Source organism: Camelina sativa, chromosome 14, assembly GCF_030686135.1.
Source record: "Camelina sativa cultivar CO46 ecotype springtype chromosome 14, ASM3068613v1".
Taxonomy (NCBI): Eukaryota; Viridiplantae; Streptophyta; class Magnoliopsida; order Brassicales; family Brassicaceae; genus Camelina; species Camelina sativa.
Genome location: NC_141893.1, coordinates 31,008,346 through 31,029,878, shown reverse-complemented (window position 1 = coordinate 31,029,878; position 21,533 = coordinate 31,008,346). Strand labels below are relative to the sequence as shown.

The 21,533-nt window shown below is 35.6% G+C and overlaps 3 protein-coding genes and 1 pseudogene across 5 annotated transcripts; 1 reads left to right on the top strand and 3 right to left on the bottom strand.

The window, feature by feature from the left end:
- Positions 1-454: 454 nt before the first annotated feature.
- LOC104744067 (LRR receptor-like serine/threonine-protein kinase IOS1) lies at positions 455-4,542 on the bottom strand. Of its 2 annotated transcripts, none has more exons than XR_015580727.1 (12): positions 4,345-4,539; positions 4,107-4,260; positions 3,630-4,010; positions 3,070-3,548; positions 2,818-2,959; positions 2,634-2,705; positions 2,459-2,530; positions 2,269-2,349; positions 1,723-2,141; positions 1,483-1,609; positions 1,137-1,392; positions 455-1,015 (listed from the first exon to the last, which is right to left on the bottom strand). XR_015580727.1 is itself a non-coding variant. In XM_087485889.1 (12 exons), exons 1-12 carry the CDS (start codon positions 4,430-4,432, stop codon positions 601-603), a joined length of 2,694 nt encoding a protein of 897 aa, XP_087342015.1. In that variant the 5' UTR covers positions 4,433-4,542; the 3' UTR covers positions 455-600. The 2 variants fall into 2 exon arrangements, 1 of the variants encoding a protein (XP_087342015.1); XM_087485889.1 differs by having other exon boundaries at positions 1,723-2,149; positions 4,345-4,542.
- Positions 4,543-14,516: 9,974 nt separating this feature from the next.
- LOC104742696 (putative LRR receptor-like serine/threonine-protein kinase At1g51880) lies at positions 14,517-18,564 on the top strand. 2 transcript variants are annotated; one of them, XM_087483170.1, is made up of 12 exons: positions 14,517-14,736; positions 14,843-15,868; positions 15,960-16,098; positions 16,182-16,253; positions 16,326-16,397; positions 16,491-16,559; positions 16,642-16,823; positions 16,901-17,271; positions 17,377-17,503; positions 17,587-17,649; positions 17,756-17,945; positions 18,040-18,564. In XM_087483170.1, the coding sequence occupies exons 1-12, from the start codon at positions 14,655-14,657 to the stop codon at positions 18,446-18,448; spliced, it is 2,802 nt and encodes a 933-aa protein (XP_087339296.1). In that variant the 5' UTR covers positions 14,517-14,654; the 3' UTR covers positions 18,449-18,564. The 2 variants fall into 2 exon arrangements, 1 of the variants encoding a protein (XP_087339296.1); XR_015579374.1 differs by having other exon boundaries at positions 14,548-14,736; positions 17,394-17,503.
- A 319-nt stretch (positions 18,565-18,883) lies between these two features.
- Positions 18,884-20,932, bottom strand: LOC104742697 (IAA-amino acid hydrolase ILR1-like 5). Its single transcript, XM_087483409.1, has 5 exons — positions 20,516-20,932; positions 20,138-20,263; positions 19,720-20,034; positions 19,502-19,630; positions 18,884-19,413 (listed from the first exon to the last, which is right to left on the bottom strand). Exons 1-3 carry the CDS (start codon positions 20,909-20,911, stop codon positions 19,858-19,860), a joined length of 699 nt encoding a protein of 232 aa, XP_087339535.1. The 5' UTR covers positions 20,912-20,932; the 3' UTR covers positions 18,884-19,413; positions 19,502-19,630; positions 19,720-19,857.
- LOC147928844 (IAA-amino acid hydrolase ILR1-like 5 pseudogene) lies at positions 19,012-19,681 on the bottom strand (annotated as a pseudogene).
- Positions 20,933-21,533: the final 601 nt, after the last annotated feature.

The following is a 21,533-nucleotide window of genomic DNA, read 5'->3' as shown; positions in this document are numbered from 1 at the left end:
GCCCGCTTTTTCAGTTTATTTTATTTTGAGGAGATTGCAATTGATATAGAAGAATTTTCTACCTATCTCTTCATCTTATTTTATGGCTCGGCTCATGCATGCTATGCTCAATTGTAAAATATTTTAACACAAAATCAAGATATTATGAGTTATATAAAAAAAACAAAAACTTATTGAAACTAAATTAAAATACTATACTTCAGAAAAGATAAGCATTAGAGCATGCCCAAGCTTATTTAGTAACCCAAAATAAATAAATTTATTTCAAAAATATTTAAAAATGACAATAAAAAAAAGAACAAAATGAGAAAAATTATAAAAAATGAGTACAGGTAGATAAAAAAAAAACATTCATTGACATATATGATACAATAACACCACACAAATGAATAAGCAAAATCTAAAATTTGCATAAGGGAAAACAACAAAATATAACCAAACTAATACGGAAAAATGTACAAAAAATCAATAACTCATACAATAAATAGAAAACCGGAACAGAGTAGTACTAAGACTGATTATGTTCATCCCAAACAGAACAAAAGAAACGTGTGTACAAAGAAACTTGTAGCTTCAAACAAATTTTACATAAGATTTGATTCATCTAGCTCCTGGATTAAGCTCTGTTGTGAAATTCATGGACATCTCAACTGAAGAATCATTAGTTGAATCCGTCATACGGCTTCCCATGTTTCTTGCCACTTCCATGTTAAGACATTCTTTCAGATCCATTACTACTTGAGTCATCGTCGGTCTCCGTGAAGAAGACGGGTTCAAGCAAGTCATTGCGGTCTCAACAACTTTCCATATCGTGTTTGGATCAAAGTCTCCTTGAAGCTTAGGATCCACAATACTGTTAATGTCTCCTCTTGATAGCATCAAACCTACCCATTCACCTATATGTGATCTTTCCCTCTTCATGTCTATCACGGGTTGGTTTGTTACTAGCTCTAGTAGAACAACACCGAAGCTGAACACATCGCTTTTCTCGGTCAGCCAATTCGTTCTGTAGTATCTGAATTTTAAAAAAAAAAAACAAGAGAAAAAGGAAAAGGCACAATGTCAAGTAAGAACTAACATGAAAAATGAAAAAAAAAATCAATTAGTTGTTGTAAAAAGAAGTGATTAAGGTTTACTCGGGATCGAGATATCCGGGAGTTCCAGCAACTACGGTTGAGACATGAGTTTCAGTTCCGAGTGGAAAAGACCGTGAAAGGCCGAAATCCGCAAGCTTAGCTTGGAATTTCTCGTTTAATAAGATGTTAGTTGTCTTAATGTCGCGGTGAACTATTTGGGGTTTGCATCCATTGTGCAAATATTCCAATCCTTGTGCTGATTCCGCTGCTATACGAAGCCTTCCTTCCCAAGTTAGTATCGACGGTCCACGCTTCCCTGAAATCATATTTTGAAACAAAATATCATCAGTAACGTAAAAGTAAAAACCAAAATGTTACTACATTTTTTTAAGAAAAAAAACTAGACCTGTTAAGTGCTCTTTCAAGTCTCCGTTAGCCATGAACTCATAGATTAGAGACATTTTATCGCCTTCTTCGCAATATCCAACAAGACATGTGAGATCTTTGTGATGAACTCTAAGAAGCAACTCAACCTAAAAAGTAAACAAAACAAACACAGATCCAAGACGCAATCAAAACACTATTTTATTTTATTTTATTTTATAATAGAGATAAAAGAGTAAAATTTGGTTGAGTCTGTTATTACCTCGGCTTTAAACTGTTTGTAACCAAGTGCAGTGGACTCAGTGAGCATCTTAACCGCAACTGGTTCGTTATTCAAGACGCCGTAATAAACCACACCAAAACCTCCCCTACCAAGAACCCTCTCAAAGTTGTTTGTCATCTTAAGAACATCCATGTAAGTCAATTTCCGGTTCTTCGCTATCACGGGAGATTCAAAGCCGTGGTGAGACCTCGAATGTAACGGTGTTGTACCGGTACCTGAATTATTATTTAAACCAAGCTTGGATCTCTTCTTCCTCTTAAGGTTAAGGAAAGTAACGATTCCAGCTCCAATGAGGAAGAGTGAAACAAGTGATGCTGCAACAGGTGCAATAACCGCGTTTTTCTTCTTCTTTCCCGTGGTAGCACATGAAGCAGATGATGAACAGAGTCCAGTATTACCTTCAATGCTAGAGATTTCACACATGTGATTGAAAGACAAAGTTGATTACAAAAAATGTCTTAAAGATCCCTTAACTATTTGTGTTTTTGTTTTTGTTCTTGCGCTCATACTAATTATTAATTTTACCTTAACGATATCGATCCTCCTCGTGCTTTATCAAGGAGAGTTGCAGGGATTGAGCCATTTAGCTCATTGCCTGATAGATTACTGCACAAAACAGATTTGAGTAAAAGTTTACAAAATATCAGAGCCTTTTGGTGTTAAATAGAATAGAAATGTTTTAAATTTGAGCCTCTTCGATCGTGTTTGAACTTACATGATTTTTAAGGTTTCCATGTTGGCTAGAAACTCTGGGACTGAACCAGTTAAAGTATTGTTAGACAAGTCACTGCAAGAAAATCAAACACCATCGAAAACATACGACTTTAGATGAAAACTTTAATTTGCCGCACTTTCTAAGAGAGACTTGAGCAATATTATTAAGTACTTACAGAACTTCTAAATTGGTAAGGTCTGATATGAATTCCAAAATCTCTCCTGTCAATCCACTTGAAGAAAGGTTCCTGTTTTCAAAGATCAATGAATTTTTAAAAACCCTTCATGAAAAGCATATAAAGAACAAAATCATACTCTGCACTAAAAACAGAAAATAAAAATAAAAATTAAAATGCTTACAAAGAAATGATATTTGGTTGCTCATAGTCAATATAACTGCAATTAACACCAGACCACCTGTAATCCCGCGGCGCGCAAGGATCTCCTTGCCAGTCAATCTTGTTCAACTCGTAACCCGAGTTTATGTTCATTACTGCATCAACTGATAATATATATTTTCTTATATAAGTAAAAGTTTGCTTCTCGATCAAAAATAAATAAATAAATAGAGCACAAAAGTAGTTGGCTAGCTAGTTATTTAGTTCACTATACCTTGTTTCCTATCAGTCTCTTGTTGCGGCAATGAGCTGATCGAATAAACCTCCATGGCATTGAGTATAGGAGGTAATGTTGAATTTCCGGTTCTTTGAAGCGAGAAGATGTATAGTCCATTTGCATCGGCGACTAGTTCGAAAGGGGTATATACAGAAGTAGTTGTGTAATTAAGCGGTCTAAAGGGTCCATAGATATGCCTGTCATTGTACATGATATTAAACTCTCTTGTTTCATTGGAACGGAGCTCTTGAATCTCGGCAAATTGCATGACAACGTAGAATCGCACAGTGCTGTCCTCCCCAGGTAGAGAAATGTTCATAGGTTGGTCCGGGTCTGTTGGAACAGAGGCTGTAACCATAGCGAACTCTGGTGGTTGGTAGTCATTGTTGACATTCACTGTCTGATTGGTACTAATCTGTGACCATTTCCCGAAATTATACGGAGCCCAGACACGATCAAAAACATCTTTTCCGTACCTAAAAACAAAAAAAGCATTACTTAGGAGCTTTTTTCATATATACCAAAACTTGACAATAGATTTTGAACTAAGAATTAACCTGTACACTTTGTCGGTAGTTGCGCCAGCGTCTGCTCTGACCACGAGCTGCAATGGCCCTTGTTGAGTCAAGTAAGTTGTGTTCACGAGTTTACGTAGCTCTAAAACGGATATAAAAGGCGTCGAGTCTCCTGTTTTGACAAGACAGACTTGCAAACGATCACTGGTCAAGAAATGAATCATCTCAAAGACTTTTGCGTCGGTCTCGTTTGTGGTTGAAACTGTTGACCATTGGTTAGGCCCAAGGTGGAGCTCGAATTGCGTTGAGGGTTTTTCGTCATAACCGCCGTGAAGGAAACTGGCTCTGATTAGATATTTGTCCCCTATGGTTAGATTCAAGGTATAACAGTTTCTTGTGCCTTCTGGAAAACTCCGTAGGTTCCTTGTGGAAGAAGTTAAAAAAAAAACACACACACAATTAGCGTGGGGTTTAAGTCAAACATTCATTGATCTTGAGATTGTTATCTATAATCTATACCATGTTTGTTGCTGGTATTCCTTCCGGTAATCTTGTTTGATGCTCTTAGCAACACCGCTATTAATGAAATCCGCATCAGAAATGTAAGTAATGTTTGTATCTCTCTCACGAAAGCTCTTTCCTCTCGGCGAACCGCAACCCAAACTGATGAATCCTGAGAGAAAAAAACAAAAGGGAACAATTTAGCAGAACAATATCAAAACCAAACAGGTCTTGATGAAGATGTTATATATATAACCTGACTGATCTTGAGCAAGACTAAGAAATAACGCTGAGAAGAGTTGCAGAAGAATTAAGAGAAAGCAGGCAGAAAACGCCATTAACATTCGTCACTTTTTATTTTATTTTTATTTTCTTGTTTTGCGGTTTAGAACGTGAGGAATCAAATGACATATATGTGGAAAGTGGAACTTGTTTTTGTTGTCTGAACCGCGTTATAATTAGTACTGGTTACTACTATTATTGTGAGCTCAAAGTCAACATTTTGGTAGAGGTTGATTTTTTTTTACGTGAAGGCGTTGACCCATAAATAATTGTAGTATTTCTAAATTAGAGTTAGACAATTACATAACATGAACTATTTTATAATAATGTGAAACTTTCACCAATAATTTCGATTTCTTAAGCTTTCCATATATTGTTTTAACTAAATATTCCTTCTGGTTTTATGAAAAACAGAAAAACAAGTCATTACTTATTTATACTGGATAAGATTGTCATTTGCCATTAAGCTACACTTTCGTTAATCTAATGGTATGGAGTTGTTTGAAAAAATAATAAAAGTATGTTGGAGAAAACATTATAAATAAGTTTTGATATATTAAAATTTAAAAGTTTGTTACCATATGCCCTTTATTGTAATATATATATATATATATATATATATATATCTATATTAAAAAAAAAAAAAAAAAAAAAAAAAAAAAAAAAAAAAAACGAACCTTAGAATTTGAGAAGTCAGAAAGGAATTTGGTTGGTGACTTGGTGAGAGATTATAATAATACATGCACCAATCCCTAAAACTGAGTATGGAGAGAAGACGACCACGACTTCATTGAATAAATAGACAAAACCAAAACCAAAAAGAGAAGAAAATATATGGTCAATGTCAATTTGGCATCATTATTACAAGATGTCAAGATATACAATCTATTTACCAATATATATAGCCTAGTGGGCAATATACATGCATATTCTATATACTAATATATATATATATATATATATATATAGAACAATTGAAAGTTTGAAACCAGTTCTTTAATTTACAAACAATTACGTCACATATTATTGATAGTTACTATAGAATTACGTCCAAAATACAATGCAGTATTCAACTTTCTTAGAAACTTAAGAAAAGAAAAGTAGAGTCAAAATGCAAAACTATGTGGCCTAAATAGCATAGTTTTGGACATGATAGGCGAGTGTCGATATTCCAATTTCCAAATAGTAAAACCTCTATAAATTAATAATGTTGGAACCAAGATATTTTATTAATTTATAGTGATATTAATTTATCTATAAATTAATAATTATTAATTTACACTGTAAATTAATAATTATTAATTTATAGATATATTTTTAATTGTTTATTTTTTTTTAAATTATGAATTGGAACAATTATAGCAAAATAAGATTAAACTTTCGGATGTTATAAATTTTATTGTTTAGGAATTGAACTTGTAATATTTATAAAGCATTATTGACAATAAATTACAAATACTATAAACAAATTGACTTATACAGATGACATACATAAATTCAAATTTATGAATAATAATAATATTAATTCTCATATTTTAATAATCTGTCTAATTATCAAATTGTAAATGATGCATATCTAAAAATTAAAATTTTAAAATTTAATTATTTGTATGACATGTTATAAAATATTTTAGAGATATCATTATAGTTTGAAAATACAACATTACAAATGTTCTATAGAAATGAGTTTTAGGAAAAACATACACTATTATATCAGTATATATATATAAATTTACATGATTATTAATTTATGATATTATTGGGACCATATTTTACATTGAAATTTCAAAAAAAATATTATCTTATTATCTTATCGAATATTGTTAATTTTTACACTGGCCCGACTTGGGACGAGCAAAATTTATTAATTTATAGTGATTATTAATTTATAGAGTATTAATTTATAGAGGTTTTACTGTATATCGAAAACAAATTAGAAAAAGATTAGTTTAAATTAGCTGCATAGAATAAGGTTATAAACGAACGGACTTATAGAATACCAGAAAATAGCCCACGCGATGCGTGGTTTATGTATGCATTATTAATTTCAAATATAAAATAAAGTTTATATTCAATTATATATGAAATGTACATATGTAATTGTTAATATATGACTTAAAAAATATTATTCATAATACTACGATTCAACTACAATTTATAATTTATATATGTTATATAGTATTTCATAGAAGGATCATGAAAAAGAGAAAAGTTAAAGTACATATTACTAAATATTTTTGATTACAATATATTGTTGAAATTATTTAAACAGTATGTTACTATAGTAATAAGACCATTACTTATAGAAAAGTCAAATATATATGGTATTTTCATAAAATAGTTAAGATAAATTTTATTTTTTTTTCTTTTTTGGAAAATAAAAAACTGATAAATAATCTAGAAAAAAAAATGTAAGATCTTACTTAATTATTTTGATAGATAATTTTATGGTGTCCTATATATTAATTTTATTGTCATCATCTAAAAGTAATAGTTAACAAAAAATAGTTTTATATATGATAAGTAATTTTTAAAATAATTTATTAAAACGATATCACAAAACAAATATCTTATACTATAAGATTAACCAGTTTTTATAAAAAAATCTTAAGAAGAAAAGTGTGTGAAATTTAATATATATATATATTGTCTCTATTTTTAATCATTTCAATATAAATAGTATAATTAACAATAAATTATTTTTGAAATTACTGTTTTCTGTTATATCATAGGGTGATAAAGCAATTATGTTATGATACCATTATGTTTTTTTAGTATATATGTTTTAAAGACAATCAAACTGTAACTTATAAATTACTATTACATACAAATTTGAGTTGTGTATTTAATACAATATATATGATTATTGAATATAATGTGAGTTTTTTATATATTAGAAAATCTTTTATATTTTTGAATTAGTCTATCATAAATTAATTTGGTTTCAGTTTTTACTTTGAAATGTATGAAACCACTTTATAGTAATAGGTCAATTAGTTACAGCAAAGTTAATTAAATTTTGTATGTTTGTTAAATAATTAAGATAAATTAATTTATTTATAGTTTGGTTTTTTTAGAAAAAAACTAATAAGTATTCTAAGAAAAAAAGGTGTAAGACCTTACTTTGATAGATAAATTATGTTGTCTTATATATTAATTTTATTTTCATATATAAAAGTAATAGTTAACAACAAATAATTTTATAATATGATAAATCAATTTTAAAATAATTTATTGAAACGATATCACAAAACAAATATCTTATACTTTAAGTGTAACTAATTTTTTATAAAATTCATGAAAATAAAAGTGAATCAAATTTAATAGAAATATGTTTTTCTTCTATAAATTGTCTCGATTTCTAATAATTTTAAAATAAATAGTATAATTAACAATAAATTAATTTTGATACTATTGTTTTCTATTATTTCATGGGGAAGATAAAAAAATTATGTTATGATACCATTTTTGTTTAATACATATGTTTTAAAGACAGTCAAACTGTAACTTACAAAATACTATTAAATAAAAATTTGAGTTGTGTCTTTAATATATTATATATGATTATAGAATATAATGTGATATATATATATATATATTAGAAATCTTCTATATATTTAAATTAACCTATCATGAATTAATTTGGTTTCAGTTTTTACTTTAAAAGTATGAAACCATTTTCTATTTTTATTTGGTTTCAATTTGTTTATATTTTTTAGTTGGGGTTGATCAGTATTATTTCTTCGATTCTATGGTGTATGATTTCATTATGAAATATATTAGATGCTAAAACTAAAAAATGGAAGGAATATATTTTGTAACAATGTTGAAAAAATTCAAAAAACAAACTATACAACGATTATCTTCTATATTTTTAAATTAGCTTATCATAAATTAATTTGGTTTTAGTTTTTACTTTAAAAGTATGAAATCATTTTCTATTTTTATTTGGTTTCAATTTGTTTATATTTTTTAGTTGGGTTGATCATTATTATTTTTTTAGGTTCTATGGTGTATGATTTCATTATAAAATATATTAGATTCTAAAACTAAAAAATGGAAGGAATATGTTTTTGTAACAATGTTGAAAAAAATTCAAAAAACAAACCATACAACAATTATCTTTTTTTAACAAACTCTTCACAACATATAAGATACAAATAAAATAAAGTTAAATAAAAAATAGAATATTAAATTTAAAATTAATGATGAGAATGACATATATCACAAAAGTAGAGTGTCAAATGTCACATTATTAAGCAAAGTTAGAAAAAACCTTCTCTTATTATATAAGATGCATTTGCATTCTCAGTTTTTTAATTAGCTGCTGACAAAAAAAAATTCATCACTAATTATATACTTTAACGTAAAATGGAAGTAATTAATCAAATATCAACCGGATCAGGTTTAGTTTGTATCCGTCTCTAGGGGGTGGCAACAGGGGCAAAAGCCATCAAATTTTTTTTTGAGCCGGGACTTGCAAAGCCTCTTATGAGATTATAGTGAAGACATTGTAAGAATAATGGCTGCTGTAAGGATGTAGAAGAATCATACGAGACGTAACTCCCGCCACCGGGCCGGTGAAGACCTTTCTCATCAGCCAAAAACGTGTAGGTCAATTTGTGTTGCACACTCTCCCTTTACAATGATTCTTCCGACAAGAAGTGATTTTGTTTCAAACAAATCATGGTTAGAGACACTGTTTACACAATTTATGTTACACACTCGCCCTTTACTATTCTTCTTTCTGGCCCATTCTTTACAGAGGAAAGTGATAGCAGCATCAGACTAAAGCCTCCAGCTGAAGCAGAGTATTTGCTTTGTAGCAACAGCACAAAACGATGTAGTTTTGCAGAATAATCAAATGGGCCGAACACAGAAAGAAGAGAAGCCCAAAGAGATTCAATGGTCGGCTAATACATCCTCTGCAACGGTTACGTCATCGTGTCCAGACAAAGAGAAGGAAGCTGAGTTTATGGCACGTCGGGACAAAATCAAAGCAGGGAAGGCCATAGCCGCGTATCCCGACAGTATGACTAAAGCAACCATAAAGCAGACAAGTTGCAAACCGATGATGGAGATGTCTAACCGATTTACAGCCTTAGATTCAAATTGTGTAATGGGATTTTGACAGCTGTTAGGATGCACTAGGGTTTATGCAAGCTGTATAAATAAGCTGCTAACAGCATTGTAAACCTTTGAGCTGTACAATACAAAAGTTCCACATTTCACAAGTTATCCTATTCTGCTTTCATGGTATCAGAGCTCAGTCGGTCTGAACCTATGGAAAATCATCAGGTTGAAACCTACACGGTTCATACTCTTAACATCTCCAACTGCGTTAATGTCACTCTCACCGATCAGAACTATGTTCTATGGAAGAACCAGTTTGAGAGTTTCCTAGCCGGTCAAGGTCTGCTTGGATTCGTCAATGGATCCATCTCTATTCCTCGAGCTACTGTCAGCGTCACTGGAACCGACAGCACCTCGTCAGTAAGGCCAAATCCAGAATACCAAAGCGAGTATCAGAACTGGATCCGAACTGATTTCATTGTCAAGTCTTGGCTGGTAGGCTCTTTTTCTGAAGATATACTCAGCATTGTTCTCAACTGTACGACGTCTTATGAGGTATGGAATACTCTTGCAAACCACTTTAATAGAGTCTCCTCCTCCAGGTTGTTTGAGCTTCAGCGAAAGTTGCAGACCATAGAGAAGAAAGATAGGACTATGGTAGTGTATCTTAGGGAACTTAAGAGTATCTTTGATCAACTAGCTTCAGTTGGTAGTTCTATCACCGAGAAGATGAAAATATTCGCTGCACTAAACGGGTTAGGTCGTGAATATGAACCAATCAAAACAACTATAGAGAATGTTGTCGACTCTATTCCTGGTCCTACTCTCGAAGATGTGGTTCCAAAGCTTATAGGCTATGATGTAGACTTCAGGCCTATCTGGCTGAAAACTCAGTGACTCCACATCTTGCCTTTACCGTGTCTCAGCAGAGTGCTCCAGGGTACTATCAGCCTAACAACAACAACAAAGGCAGAGGAAATAGCAGGTTTGGTCGCGGTGGAAGAAACTCCTTCTCAACCAGAGGAAGAGGGTTTCACCAACAACTCGCCAACAAAACCAACTCACAAAGTGTTACATGTCAAATCTGTGGAAAGAACAGACACCCTGCTCTGCGTTGTTGGCATAGGTTCAATAATAGCTACCAAGCCGACGATATTCCAGCAGCATTGACTGCAATGCGTATCACGGATGTCACTGACCAACATGGTCATGAATGGCTACCAGATTCAGGGTCCTCGGTACATGTCATGCCTTCCACTCAAGCTCTGCATCAATCCCAGCCGTACACCGGCTCAGACTCAGTAATGGTAGGTGATGGTACGTTTCTCCCAATTACTCACACAAGATCAGCCAGCATAGCTTCTACTTTAGGTAATTTACCTTTGAAGGATGTGTTTGTCTGTCCTAATATTGCTAGGTCACTGTTGTCTGTTTCTAAGTTAACCAAAGATTATCCATGTGCTTTTGAATTTGATGATGATGGTGTTCGCATTAATGAAAAGGCAACCAAGAAGCTACTGGTACCGGGAAGAACGCATAACGGTCTATACTCTCTGGGGGAACCGAAGTTCCAAGTGTTGTACTCTACTAATCAGCACCTTACCAGTGATGAAGTGTGGCATAGAAGACTTGGTCACCCTCATCTGCAAGTCCTCCAGAAGTTAGCACAAAAGCAGTCTATCTCCTTCAATAAGATCACCAAGTCGGTGTTTGAAGCGTGTCAGCTCGGGAAAAGCTCACGATTCCATTTTCTTCTTCTAGTTTTATTACTTCTTGACTACTTGAGAGAGTTCACTGTGAATTATGGGGTCCCTCTCCAATAAATTATGTTCAAGGGTTCAGATTCTATGTAGTCTTTGTAGACAATTATTCCAGATACAGTTGGTTTTATCCACTGAAAATAAAGTCAGAATTCTTTTCAATCTTCACAATGTTCCAGAAAATGGTTGAGAATCAGTTTGATTGTAAGATCAAGTCATTTCAGTGTGATGGAGGAGGGGAGTTCATAAGCACTCAATTCTTACAACACTTGGAGAACTGTGGCATTCAACAATACCTCTCAGGCCCTCACACTCCACAACAAAATGGACAGGCAGAAAGAAAACATAGGCACATTACTGAGTTAGGATTGACAATGCTGTTTCAAAGTAAGGTTCCATCGAAATATTGGGTTGAAGTATTCTTTACTGCAAACTTTCTCATCAATTTGCTTCCTGCTGCACATCTCGAAGATACCATGTCTCCATTTGAGAAAATCCACGGCATTGCTCCTACGTATACATCTCTAAGAGTTTTTGGTTGTGCTTGCTTCCCAACATTGAGAGATTATGCCTCTAACAAACTCGATCCAAAGTCACTACAATGTGTCTTTCTTGGATACAATGAAAAGTATAAGGGCTATAGGTGTTTATACCCACCAAGAGGTCGAGTCTACATCAGTCGACATGTGGTGTTTGATGAGGCAGATTTCCCTTTTGCAACAATCTACAGTAAGTTGCTTCCTCAATCCAGTACTGGTCTCACCTCTGCTTGGTACAAGGGTCTGCAATTACCATCAAACAATATCGAGCAAACTCTTCATCAACCTGCAACCTCTGAGGTGGTTTCACCTATTCAACCTGCAGCTCCTCCGTCGTCAGACCTCTGCAACACACCAACGACTGTCTTTGAGATTGGTGAGTGTACTGAGCGTACGACAGGCTCTGATCCTGCTTCTATTGGTGACAACGCTCACCAACCTCAAGACAGTCCCTCACTGTCACAAGAACAAACTGACGATGATAGTGACATTGACGATGAAATTGACGCTGCACCTACCGAACTAAGTAATGATCATCCCATGATCACAAGAGGAAAGAAGGAATCTGAAAACCGAATCCTAAGTATGCTCTCTTGTCTCACAAAGTCTCATATCTAAAACCTAAGACTGTCACCGCTGCTCTCAAAGATCCAGGGTGGAATGGTGCAATGTCTGAGGAGATGGTGAATTGTAAAGACGCAAACACATGGTCCTTAACTCCACCAACTCCGGATATGCACATTCTCGGCAGCAAGTGGGTTTTCAGAACTAAGCTCAATGCGGATGGAACATTGAACAAGCTTAAAGCTCGCTTAGTAGCCAAGGGATTTGATCAAGAGGAAGGCATTGACTACTTGGAAACATATAGTCCAGTTGTTAGAACACCAACTGTCAGATTAGTCCTACACGCTGCAACAACACAAAAATGGGAGCTCAAACAAATGGATGTAAAGAACGCTTTTCTCCAAGGTGATCTTTAGGAAACTGTATACATGAGGCAACCTGCAGGTTTCATTGATCCGGACAAACCTGATCATGTCTCTCACCTCCACAAGTCATTATACGGCTTAAAGCAGTCTCCACAAGCTTGGTTCGACAAGTTTAGGATTTCTTGTTGGAATTCGGCTTCGCCTACAGCATGTTAGATCCCTCTCTTTTTGTTTATGATCATGATGGAGACAACATTCTGCTTCTCTTATATGTCGATGATATGGTGATTACTGGCAACACCTCTCGCACTCTTACACATCTACTAGATGAGCTCAATAAACATTTCAGAATGAAGGATCTTGGGCAAGCTCACTACTTTCTGGGAATTCAAATTCAAACCTTTCCTAATGGTTTATTCATGTCACAGAAAAAATATGCTGAAGATCTCCTGGTCGTTGCGGCTATGGAACACTGCTCTACCATGCCAACTCATTTTCCTCTGCAATTGGATCGTGTGAAAGATCAACAAAAAGAGTTCTCTGATCCAACATATTTTCGAAGCTTAGCAGGTAAGCTACAATATTTAACCCTCACAAGACCGAATTTCAGTTCTCGGTGAATTATGTATGCCAGAAGATGCATCAACCGTCAGTGTCCGACTTTCAACTTCTTAAACGGATCTTAGGGTATGTCAAAGGTACCATTACGATGGGCATTACCTATAGCAGAACCAACTCGTTTAACCTCAAAGCATACAGCGACATCGACTATGCAAACTGCAAGGAAGGCAGACGTTCAGTTGGTGGGTATTGTACTTACTTGGGACGCAACCTTATCTCCTGGTCGTCCAAAAAGCAACCTACAGTCTCCAAGAGTTCGACTGAAGCAGAGTACTGATCTTTATCTGAAACGGCATTCAAGATCAAATGGATCAGTTCGGTTCTCCGGGAGCTCAACATTCCTCTGCCACAAACACTTGAACTCTACTGCGACAATCTTTCCGCAGTCTATCTCACCGCAAATCCTGCTTATCATGCTCGCACGAAGCATTTTGATGTAGACTACCACTATGTCCGTGAGCGTGTAGCCTTGAAGACCTTAGTGGTCACACACATTCCCGGTGAACAAATGATTAATTGCTGATATCTTTACCAAGTCTCTTCCTATTGCAACCTTCAATTTCCTACGGATCAAACTCGGTGTAGGACTTTCTCCCACACCAAGTTTGAGGGGGGTTGATAACAGCATCAGACTAAAGCCTCCAGCTGAAGCAGAGTATTTGCTTTATACATCCTCTGCAACAGCACAAAACGATGTAGTTTTGTAGAATAATCAAATGGGCCGAACACAGAAAGAAGAGAAGCCCAAAGAGATTCAACGGTCGGCTAATACATCCTCTGCAACGGTTAGGTCATCGTGTCCAGACAAAGAGGAGGAAGCTGAGTTTATGGCACGTCGAGACAAAATCAAAGCAGGGAAGGCCATAGCCGCGTATCCCGACAGTATGACTAAAGCAACCATAAAGCAGACAAGTTGCAAACCGATGATGGAGATATCTAACCGATTTACAGCCTTAAATTCAAATTGTGTAATGGGATTTTGAGAACTGTTAGGATACACTAGGGTTTATGCAAGCTGTATAAATAAGCTGCTAACAGCATTGTAAACCTTTGAGCTGTATAATACAAAAGTTCCACATTTCCCAAGTCATCCTATTCTGCTTTCAGAAAGAACCCATGTGAACATATAGCTTTTTGTCTTGGTCAAAACTCAAAACCAAAAAAAAAAAAACAAAGTTGGCATTTTGTTGATTAATGTCTACTTGTTGTTAGATAATAATTGTTTATACGTTGTGAGCACAACAAATTGATATCTAACAAAGAGTTGACATTGTCTTAAAGTTGTTGACTTTGAACCCAACAAAAAAAGAAAAAAACTCTGTGTTTCTAAGAAATGGATAAACCAGTTACATTATACAGGAGATGATGGCGTCCAACGCGGTGCTGCTTACGTTTCTTTGCTGTGTGACTCTCATCAATCTTGCCAATGCTCAGGATCAATCAGGTTTGGTCAAAGTACAGATTATGCTCTTCTTTATCTACATGATATGAAAAAACAGAGATTTTTTTTTAGTTATAAACTGTCTTTTGTTTAAAAACATTTGAATCAGGGTTCATTAGCATAGATTGCGGGTTACAACCGGAAAATTCCAGCTACACGGAGACATCGACCGGTGTAAAGTATGTTTCGGATTCGAGTTATACGGATACAGGAACCAGCAATTTCGTGGCGCCTGAGAATAGACAAAACATGATGCAGAGCATGTGGTCTGTTCGAAGTTTTCCAGAGGGAAACAGAAACTGTTACACTATTGCAGTTAATAGCAGCACCAAGTATTTGATCCGGGCGGCTTTTATGTACGGTAACTACGATTCGAGAAACGAGATACCGGGTTTCGATCTTCACTTGGGTCCAAACAAATGGGACACTGTTGAGTTGGAGTCTCCTATGCAAACATTGTCCAAGGAGATCATGTATTATGTGTTGACAGATACATTACAAGTGTGTTTAGTGAATACAGGTAACGGTACGCCTTTTATATCGGTGTTGGAACTAAGACCGTTGCCGAATTCTTCTTACGTAGCTCAATCTGGATCACTCCAGCTCTTTGAAAGGTTGGATTATGGATCAACCACGAATTTAACGGTCAGGTATCCAAACGATGTTTTTGATCGGATATGGTTTCCTTCCACGCCAGATGGATCGAAGCCGTTAAGTGACCCGTCGACTTCTCTCACAAGCAACCGTACCGGTAGTTTCCGTCTTCCACAAGTTGTAATGAGAACTGGGATTGTACCTGATGTTCCAAGAGGGTCTGTAGATTTTGGATGGATTCCAGATGATCCCTCTCTTGAGTTTTACTTTTACTTGTATTTTACGGAACTTCAAGAACCGGATTCCAGAACCCTAGAAACAAGAGAATTCTTGATTTTGTTGAACGGAGAAGGTTTTGGGAAACCGGTTAGTCTTAACTACTTCCGGACCTTAGTCTTGTTCACTTCAGACCCTTTAACAGCACAGAGCTTCCAGTTTTCTCTTCGTCAGACTCAGAATTCATCTCTTCCACCTCTGATCAATGCTATGGAGACTTACTTTACAAACAAACTTCCGCAATCATCAACCGAACAAAAAGACCGTAAGCTCTCTCATGTCCTCTTTCTGGTGCCTGAAACCAACCACTTTCTCACTGTTTTTTTTTTCTCTCCCGGTTTTGTGAATGCTGACAGTTTCGGCTATGAGGAATATTAAGTCTGCATATAAAGTCAAGAAAAACTGGCAAGGAGACGTGTGTGTGCCTCAGGCTTACACATGGGAAGGTCTGGATTGTAGCTTCAATGGCACAAGCGTGCCTAGAGTAATAGCTTTGTAAGTGTCCTTATAAAACAGTTTTACTTCTCTCATTCTTGAGTTAGGAGTCTCAGCAGTTGTTGCTCTGATATATGCAACAGGAACTTGTCATCCGCTGGATTGACAGGAGAGATAGCCTCTCATATATCGGGTCTTTCACAACTACAAATTCTGTAAGTTTGTTCTTTTTGTTGGTCACAAACAGTATGCAAATAGTAGTAATAGCTCACGTTTTTAACTTTCAGGGACTTGTCTAATAACAATTTGACTGGACCAGTACCGGCTTTCTTAGCTCAACTTCAATTCCTGAGAGTACTGTATGTATTTTCTTAACCAGACATAATAGTAAACTAACTCATATCTAGCTACTGATAGATAGTAAATGACATTATCTATTGTGGATTTTGTAGGCATTTGGCGAACAACCAGCTTAGTGGTCCTATACCACCTAGTCTCATGGGGAGACTAGAGTCGTTTAGGTACTCATATAAAACAAAACAAAAAACTTTTCCTTCTTATTCTATGTTTGAAAAAATTGTTAATCCTTTGCATCTAATGCAGTATCAATGGGAATCCAAGTCTTTGTCCTACAAGTGCGTGTGAAGAGGTCTCACAAAACAGATCCAAGAATAATAAACTTCCTGGCTTTGTCATTCTATTAGTTGCATCACTTGCAGGGCTGCTTCTTCTTGTTATCATATTTTCAGCTATATTTTTCATCCTCATGAGAAAGAAGAAACAAGGTATGTTTTATAGTTAACTTATTTTCGAGTTTCCGGGGAAAAGGTGTTTGTACGTAATGTGTATGATTGGTCTCCAGGTCGAATGATTAACAGGACAATTACAGCTTCGAGTAATGGACCGTCATTACAGAGGAGAGATACTGGTTCAATGCGTCCATCATTGCAGCGAAGAGAAACAGGTTTCTCAGCACATCCATCTTTACAGAGAATAGAGAGTGGAATGACAGACTATGAAGGGAATGAAACAGCGGTAGATGCGTTTGATTTGGAAATGGCAAATAGGAAGTTCACATACGCCGAGATTGTTAATATCACCAATGGTTTCGAGAGAGATCAAGGGAAGGTGGGATTTGGAAGAAACTACCTTGGTCAGTTAGATGGTAAAGAAGTGACTGTCAAGCTTGTTTCATCACTATCTTCTCAAGGCTACAAACAACTCAGAGCCGAGGTATAACATGCTAATTTAAAACTCTTTAATAACAATTGTATTTGATTTATTAAACAAAATAATGAAAACAGGACTTAGAAGAGCTTATGTGAATGCTAATTGTAGGTCAAACACCTTTTCAGAATTCATCATAAGAACCTTATAACCATGCTTGGTTATTGCAATGAAGGCGACAAAATGGCGGTTATATATGAGTACATGGCTAACGGAAACTTGAAACAACATATATCAGGTTTTGAAAATCTAGTTCTGCTTTATGTCCTTCTTCAAGTACAGTAATACAAAATATCTCAGTTATAATCTTGTCTTGTGCAGAGAATAGTACAACAGTTTTTAGCTGGGAAGATAGACTCGGGATCGCGGTTGATGTTGCACAAGGTTAGTTATTTGAAACACACTCCTGTTTTGGACTGAAACAAATCTCCCTCTATCTTGGAGTTCTGTTTCTTTAACAAAGTTATATGTTATTGCGAATGACTTAAAGGACTTGAGTATTTGCATACTGGCTGCACGCCGCCGATCATTCATAGAAACGTCAAGTGTACAAATGTATTCTTAGATGGAAAGTTCAATGCGAAGTTAGGCGGTTTTGGCCTTTCGAGAGCGTTTGATGCAGCAGAGGGAAGTCATTTGAATACAGCTATCGCCGGGACTCCGGGATATGTTGACCCCGAGTAAGCTCGAATCTTCCTACCATCTGAATATAAAATGTGCCTACTCTTTATTGGTTGGTTTCTTCAGATAATGAGATCTCATCTTTCATTGCAGGTATTACACATCAAACATGTTAACCGAGAAGAGCGATGTCTACAGTTTCGGTGTAGTTCTATTAGAGATTGTTACTGCAAAACCGGCGATCATAAAGAATGAGGAAAGGATGCATATAAGTCAATGGGTTGAGTCTTTGCTCTCTAGAGATAACATTGTAGACATTCTTGACCCGAGTCTTTTCGGAGACTATGATCCAAACTCTGCATTCAAGACAGTGGAAATAGCCGTGTCTTGTGTTTGTCGAAATTCTGGCGAGAGACCCGGAATGAGTCAAGTGGTGACGGCTCTTAAAGAGAGTTTGGCTGTAGAAGTTGAGAGGAAAATGGATTTGCCGGTTGTATCAACAGATTCAGTTGAAGAGCTTGCACTTGGCTTTGGTTCCAATCCACCTCCTCGTTTGAGATGATTATTTATTTTATTTATTGATTTCATTTTTGTAATGTTTGTGGTCTCTGGAAATAAATCTGTTATATATATGTTTTACTTTTCTAAGTTGGAATAACCAGAAAAATGTTTGATCCAGATGTGAGGATTTTTCTTACAGTTTATAGTTTGGTTCTGATTAGGGCTATGTAGGGTTTGGAGATTATATTGAGCAGTCAAGCGTGGGCACATATTTTCCAAGGACTTTACTTGCGACCTAAGTAACTTCCAGTTTTGTGCCCTCCTCTGTTTCTCTTCGGTGACATAGGCTATGTGCCTTGGCCAGAGACATAAACGCGAGATAATGAAGTACTTGGCCAAGAATTTCATTATGACTTTAGATTTATCAGAACGGCCGGACCAATTTTGGATTGTATCGATGTGTATGAAATCATCAGATTCATCATTCTCAGAGAAAGAAATAATAAAGCTTGACACTAGCTTTTTATTTTATTGATTGACAACTGCGAGTAGTTACACGGAACCATTATTGACATTTTCGATACGTAGATGATGAGATGAAGAAGAGAGATGGCAAGTTTGGAATCAAAGTTCATCTTTCATGTAACTCTTATTTGGCGATGAGGAAGACTCAAGAAGATATCTTGTGGCCAAGGAAGCAAAAAGGGAAGCACCATAAGGGAGTACTTCTTCATTAACTTCAAAATAGGGAGAGTGAGGGTTCGGCATTGGTGGATGATTTTTGTTCTGCATTCCAACAGCGCTAAAATGTCCCCGCAATGCTTCTTGGTAGAAAGCAAAATCCTCTGATACCATCACTGGTTGTATCTCAATAAAATTCTCAGCCCCTACCATATCCACTGAAATGTTCTTGTAAAAAAGGTGCAAATCTTTGTTGTTCACAGTCGGCGGGAAAGGAGGAGACACATCTTCAAGAAAGTCAACTGTTGCATTGCACATGCTCACGCTTGCTTGCGTTGTGATAACCTGAGAAAACATTCGAACTCGCGTTTAAAAGTTCGATCTCGAGAGAGGAAAGGAAGGCAAAAGTGTCAGACTAATGAAGATCACTGACCTGCTCAATTCTTTGCTTCATTTGCTCAAAACTTGTAGGGTCAAGGGCTCGGAATGTGCCACCGATAGTAACAAAGTCAGGAATGACATTAAAGGCATCACTGCCTTCAAATATAGCAACTGTAACCACCTGTAAGCACTCAGAATCAACCCACCTGTAAGCACTTGTATATAGACACATGCCTTGAAGAGCCAAAGATAATTAAAAAAAAACTATACCTGCGAGTCTAAAGGATCTGCCTCTCGCGAAACGAGTTGTTGTAAGCTTTGAATAACATTTGAAGCTGCCAATACCGGATCTATGGCGAATTGAGGAAGAGCCGCATGACCTCCTTTCCCACTTATTTTAGCTTTGAATTATCCACTACCAGCCATGAATAGACCCTCTCTTGAGCTCATTTGACCTAACCCTAATAGATTCGAAACATGTATTCCAAAGATTGCTTCCACATTCTCCAATACTCCAGCCTCCAGGATTTTCTTTCCACCTGCTCCTCCCTCCTCCGCTGGTTGGAAAACAAGAATCACTGTACCCTGATGAACAAAATGTCCAAACAAGTGTTAAGAAACCAAACAACATCGATAGATATTTTCGAAAGATCCAAATTAAAAAGATAAAAACAGTACACCACTAAACCTGTAGCTCGTCTTCGTGTTCTTTGAGCAATTTTGCAGCACCGAGGAGCATTGTAGTATGAGCGTCATGTCCACAAGCGTGCATCTTCCCTGGAACCTTACTCATGTGTTCCCATTCTACCATTTCCTACACAATCCAACCAATATAGCTTGTCATACAATACCATTAAGAAATTTACATATATAAGAAAACCAAATCCCACAGAGAAGTGAACTCAACAAATCTTTTACATGATATTACAGACACATGTAACCATAAATCATCATGAAGAAGGGACAGCATAACAATGTAAAGTATCCAACACTAATAAAAAGCCACAAGAGAGTTCCATGAGAAGATGATAGACCAAGTCAAATCAGCCTCTCAACCAATACATACCTGCATAGGAAGTGCATCCATATCAGCTCTTAAAGCAACAAAAGGGGCTTGACCAGTGCCAACATATCCAATAACACCAGTTACAGCAACTGGGTACTTAAAAGCCACACCCATATTTTTCAGTTCTGCTCTAACAAGCTTAGATGTCTCTACTTCCTCGTAACCTAGTTCTGGGTTCTCATGGATTCTCCTTCTGATTCCAACCATCCAATCGAAAAACTCATCTCTTTTAGCCAGACTAAGCAAGTTTTTTGGGATTTGAGATAACTCATTGGAGGAACATGAAATCAGAAACGAATTGAGTAAGTGAAGGATCAAAACAAAAGAAACCAGTTTGCAGCCACTCATTGTGAACCAAAGAGATTTCTGCGCTATGGTGAAGTAAGCTGAAAACATGAAGGAGAAAGTTGTATTTATAACCAAGAAGAACTCACTAATATAGACTTCATAAATATCTTGATATATATATATATATTTTTTTTGTAGTTTTCTTCGGTCCCAAGTCACCATAATAAAACATTCTTTAGTGCAATATAACACATGATCGAAATGGACCATCTTGATGTATTTTTGAAACTTATCTTAAAAAAAACCAGAATTTAACACATGATCGAAATGGACCATCTAGATGAATTTAACAAACTTGATTTTTTTGTTTAGTGAGTTCGAATGATATTCATTCAAAAAAATGTAAATGTATAAAATACACTTTATTTACAATCATTCCCAAATAAGGTTAATTTTCTATTGTTTTATTTATATACTAGGTTTTGAACCCACGCTACGCGTGGGGTTATTTGATATATTTTGATGAAAATTATATATGTTTGATGATGGTAATAAAATATTATCTTATTAAAAAATTTAAATTATTATTAAGGCAAAAAAAATATTTCAGATACTCAATTTTAAAAAATATAAAAATAGTTCGTTTTCTGGTGGTCAAAGAAATAGTTTAGGATATGCGAGGTTACCGGTTTAATCCGCCTCGCCTTGACGTCAAGTTAAATTCATGAAT

What these genes read in the sequence shown, in the direction of transcription:
- LOC104744067 (XM_087485889.1), bottom strand. Translation starts at nt 4,432, where the DNA reads ATGTTAATGGCGTTTTCTGCCTGCTTTCTCTTAATTCTTCTGCAACTC. An exon ending in CAACCAAATATCATTTCTTT is followed by an intron (nt 2,706 to 2,817) that starts GTAAGCATTTTA and finishes CTTTGAAAACAG; the next exon opens with GAACCTTTCTTCAAGTGGAT. An exon ending in CCCGGATATCTCGATCCCGA is followed by an intron (nt 1,016 to 1,136) that starts GTAAACCTTAAT and finishes TTTAAAATTCAG; the next exon opens with ATACTACAGAACGAATTGGC.
- LOC104742696 (XM_087483170.1), top strand. Translation starts at nt 14,655, where the DNA reads ATGATGGCGTCCAACGCGGTGCTGCTTACGTTTCTTTGCTGTGTGACT. An exon ending in CAATGCTCAGGATCAATCAG is followed by an intron (nt 14,737 to 14,842) that starts GTTTGGTCAAAG and finishes CATTTGAATCAG; the next exon opens with GGTTCATTAGCATAGATTGC. An exon ending in CATGAGAAAGAAGAAACAAG is followed by an intron (nt 16,824 to 16,900) that starts GTATGTTTTATA and finishes ATTGGTCTCCAG; the next exon opens with GTCGAATGATTAACAGGACA.
- LOC104742697 (XM_087483409.1), bottom strand. Translation starts at nt 20,911, where the DNA reads ATGTTTTCAGCTTACTTCACCATAGCGCAGAAATCTCTTTGGTTCACA. An exon ending in TGGATGCACTTCCTATGCAG is followed by an intron (nt 20,264 to 20,515) that starts GTATGTATTGGT and finishes TGGATTGTGTAG; the next exon opens with GAAATGGTAGAATGGGAACA. An exon ending in AACACGAAGACGAGCTACAG is followed by an intron (nt 20,035 to 20,137) that starts GTTTAGTGGTGT and finishes TTTGTTCATCAG; the next exon opens with GGTACAGTGATTCTTGTTTT.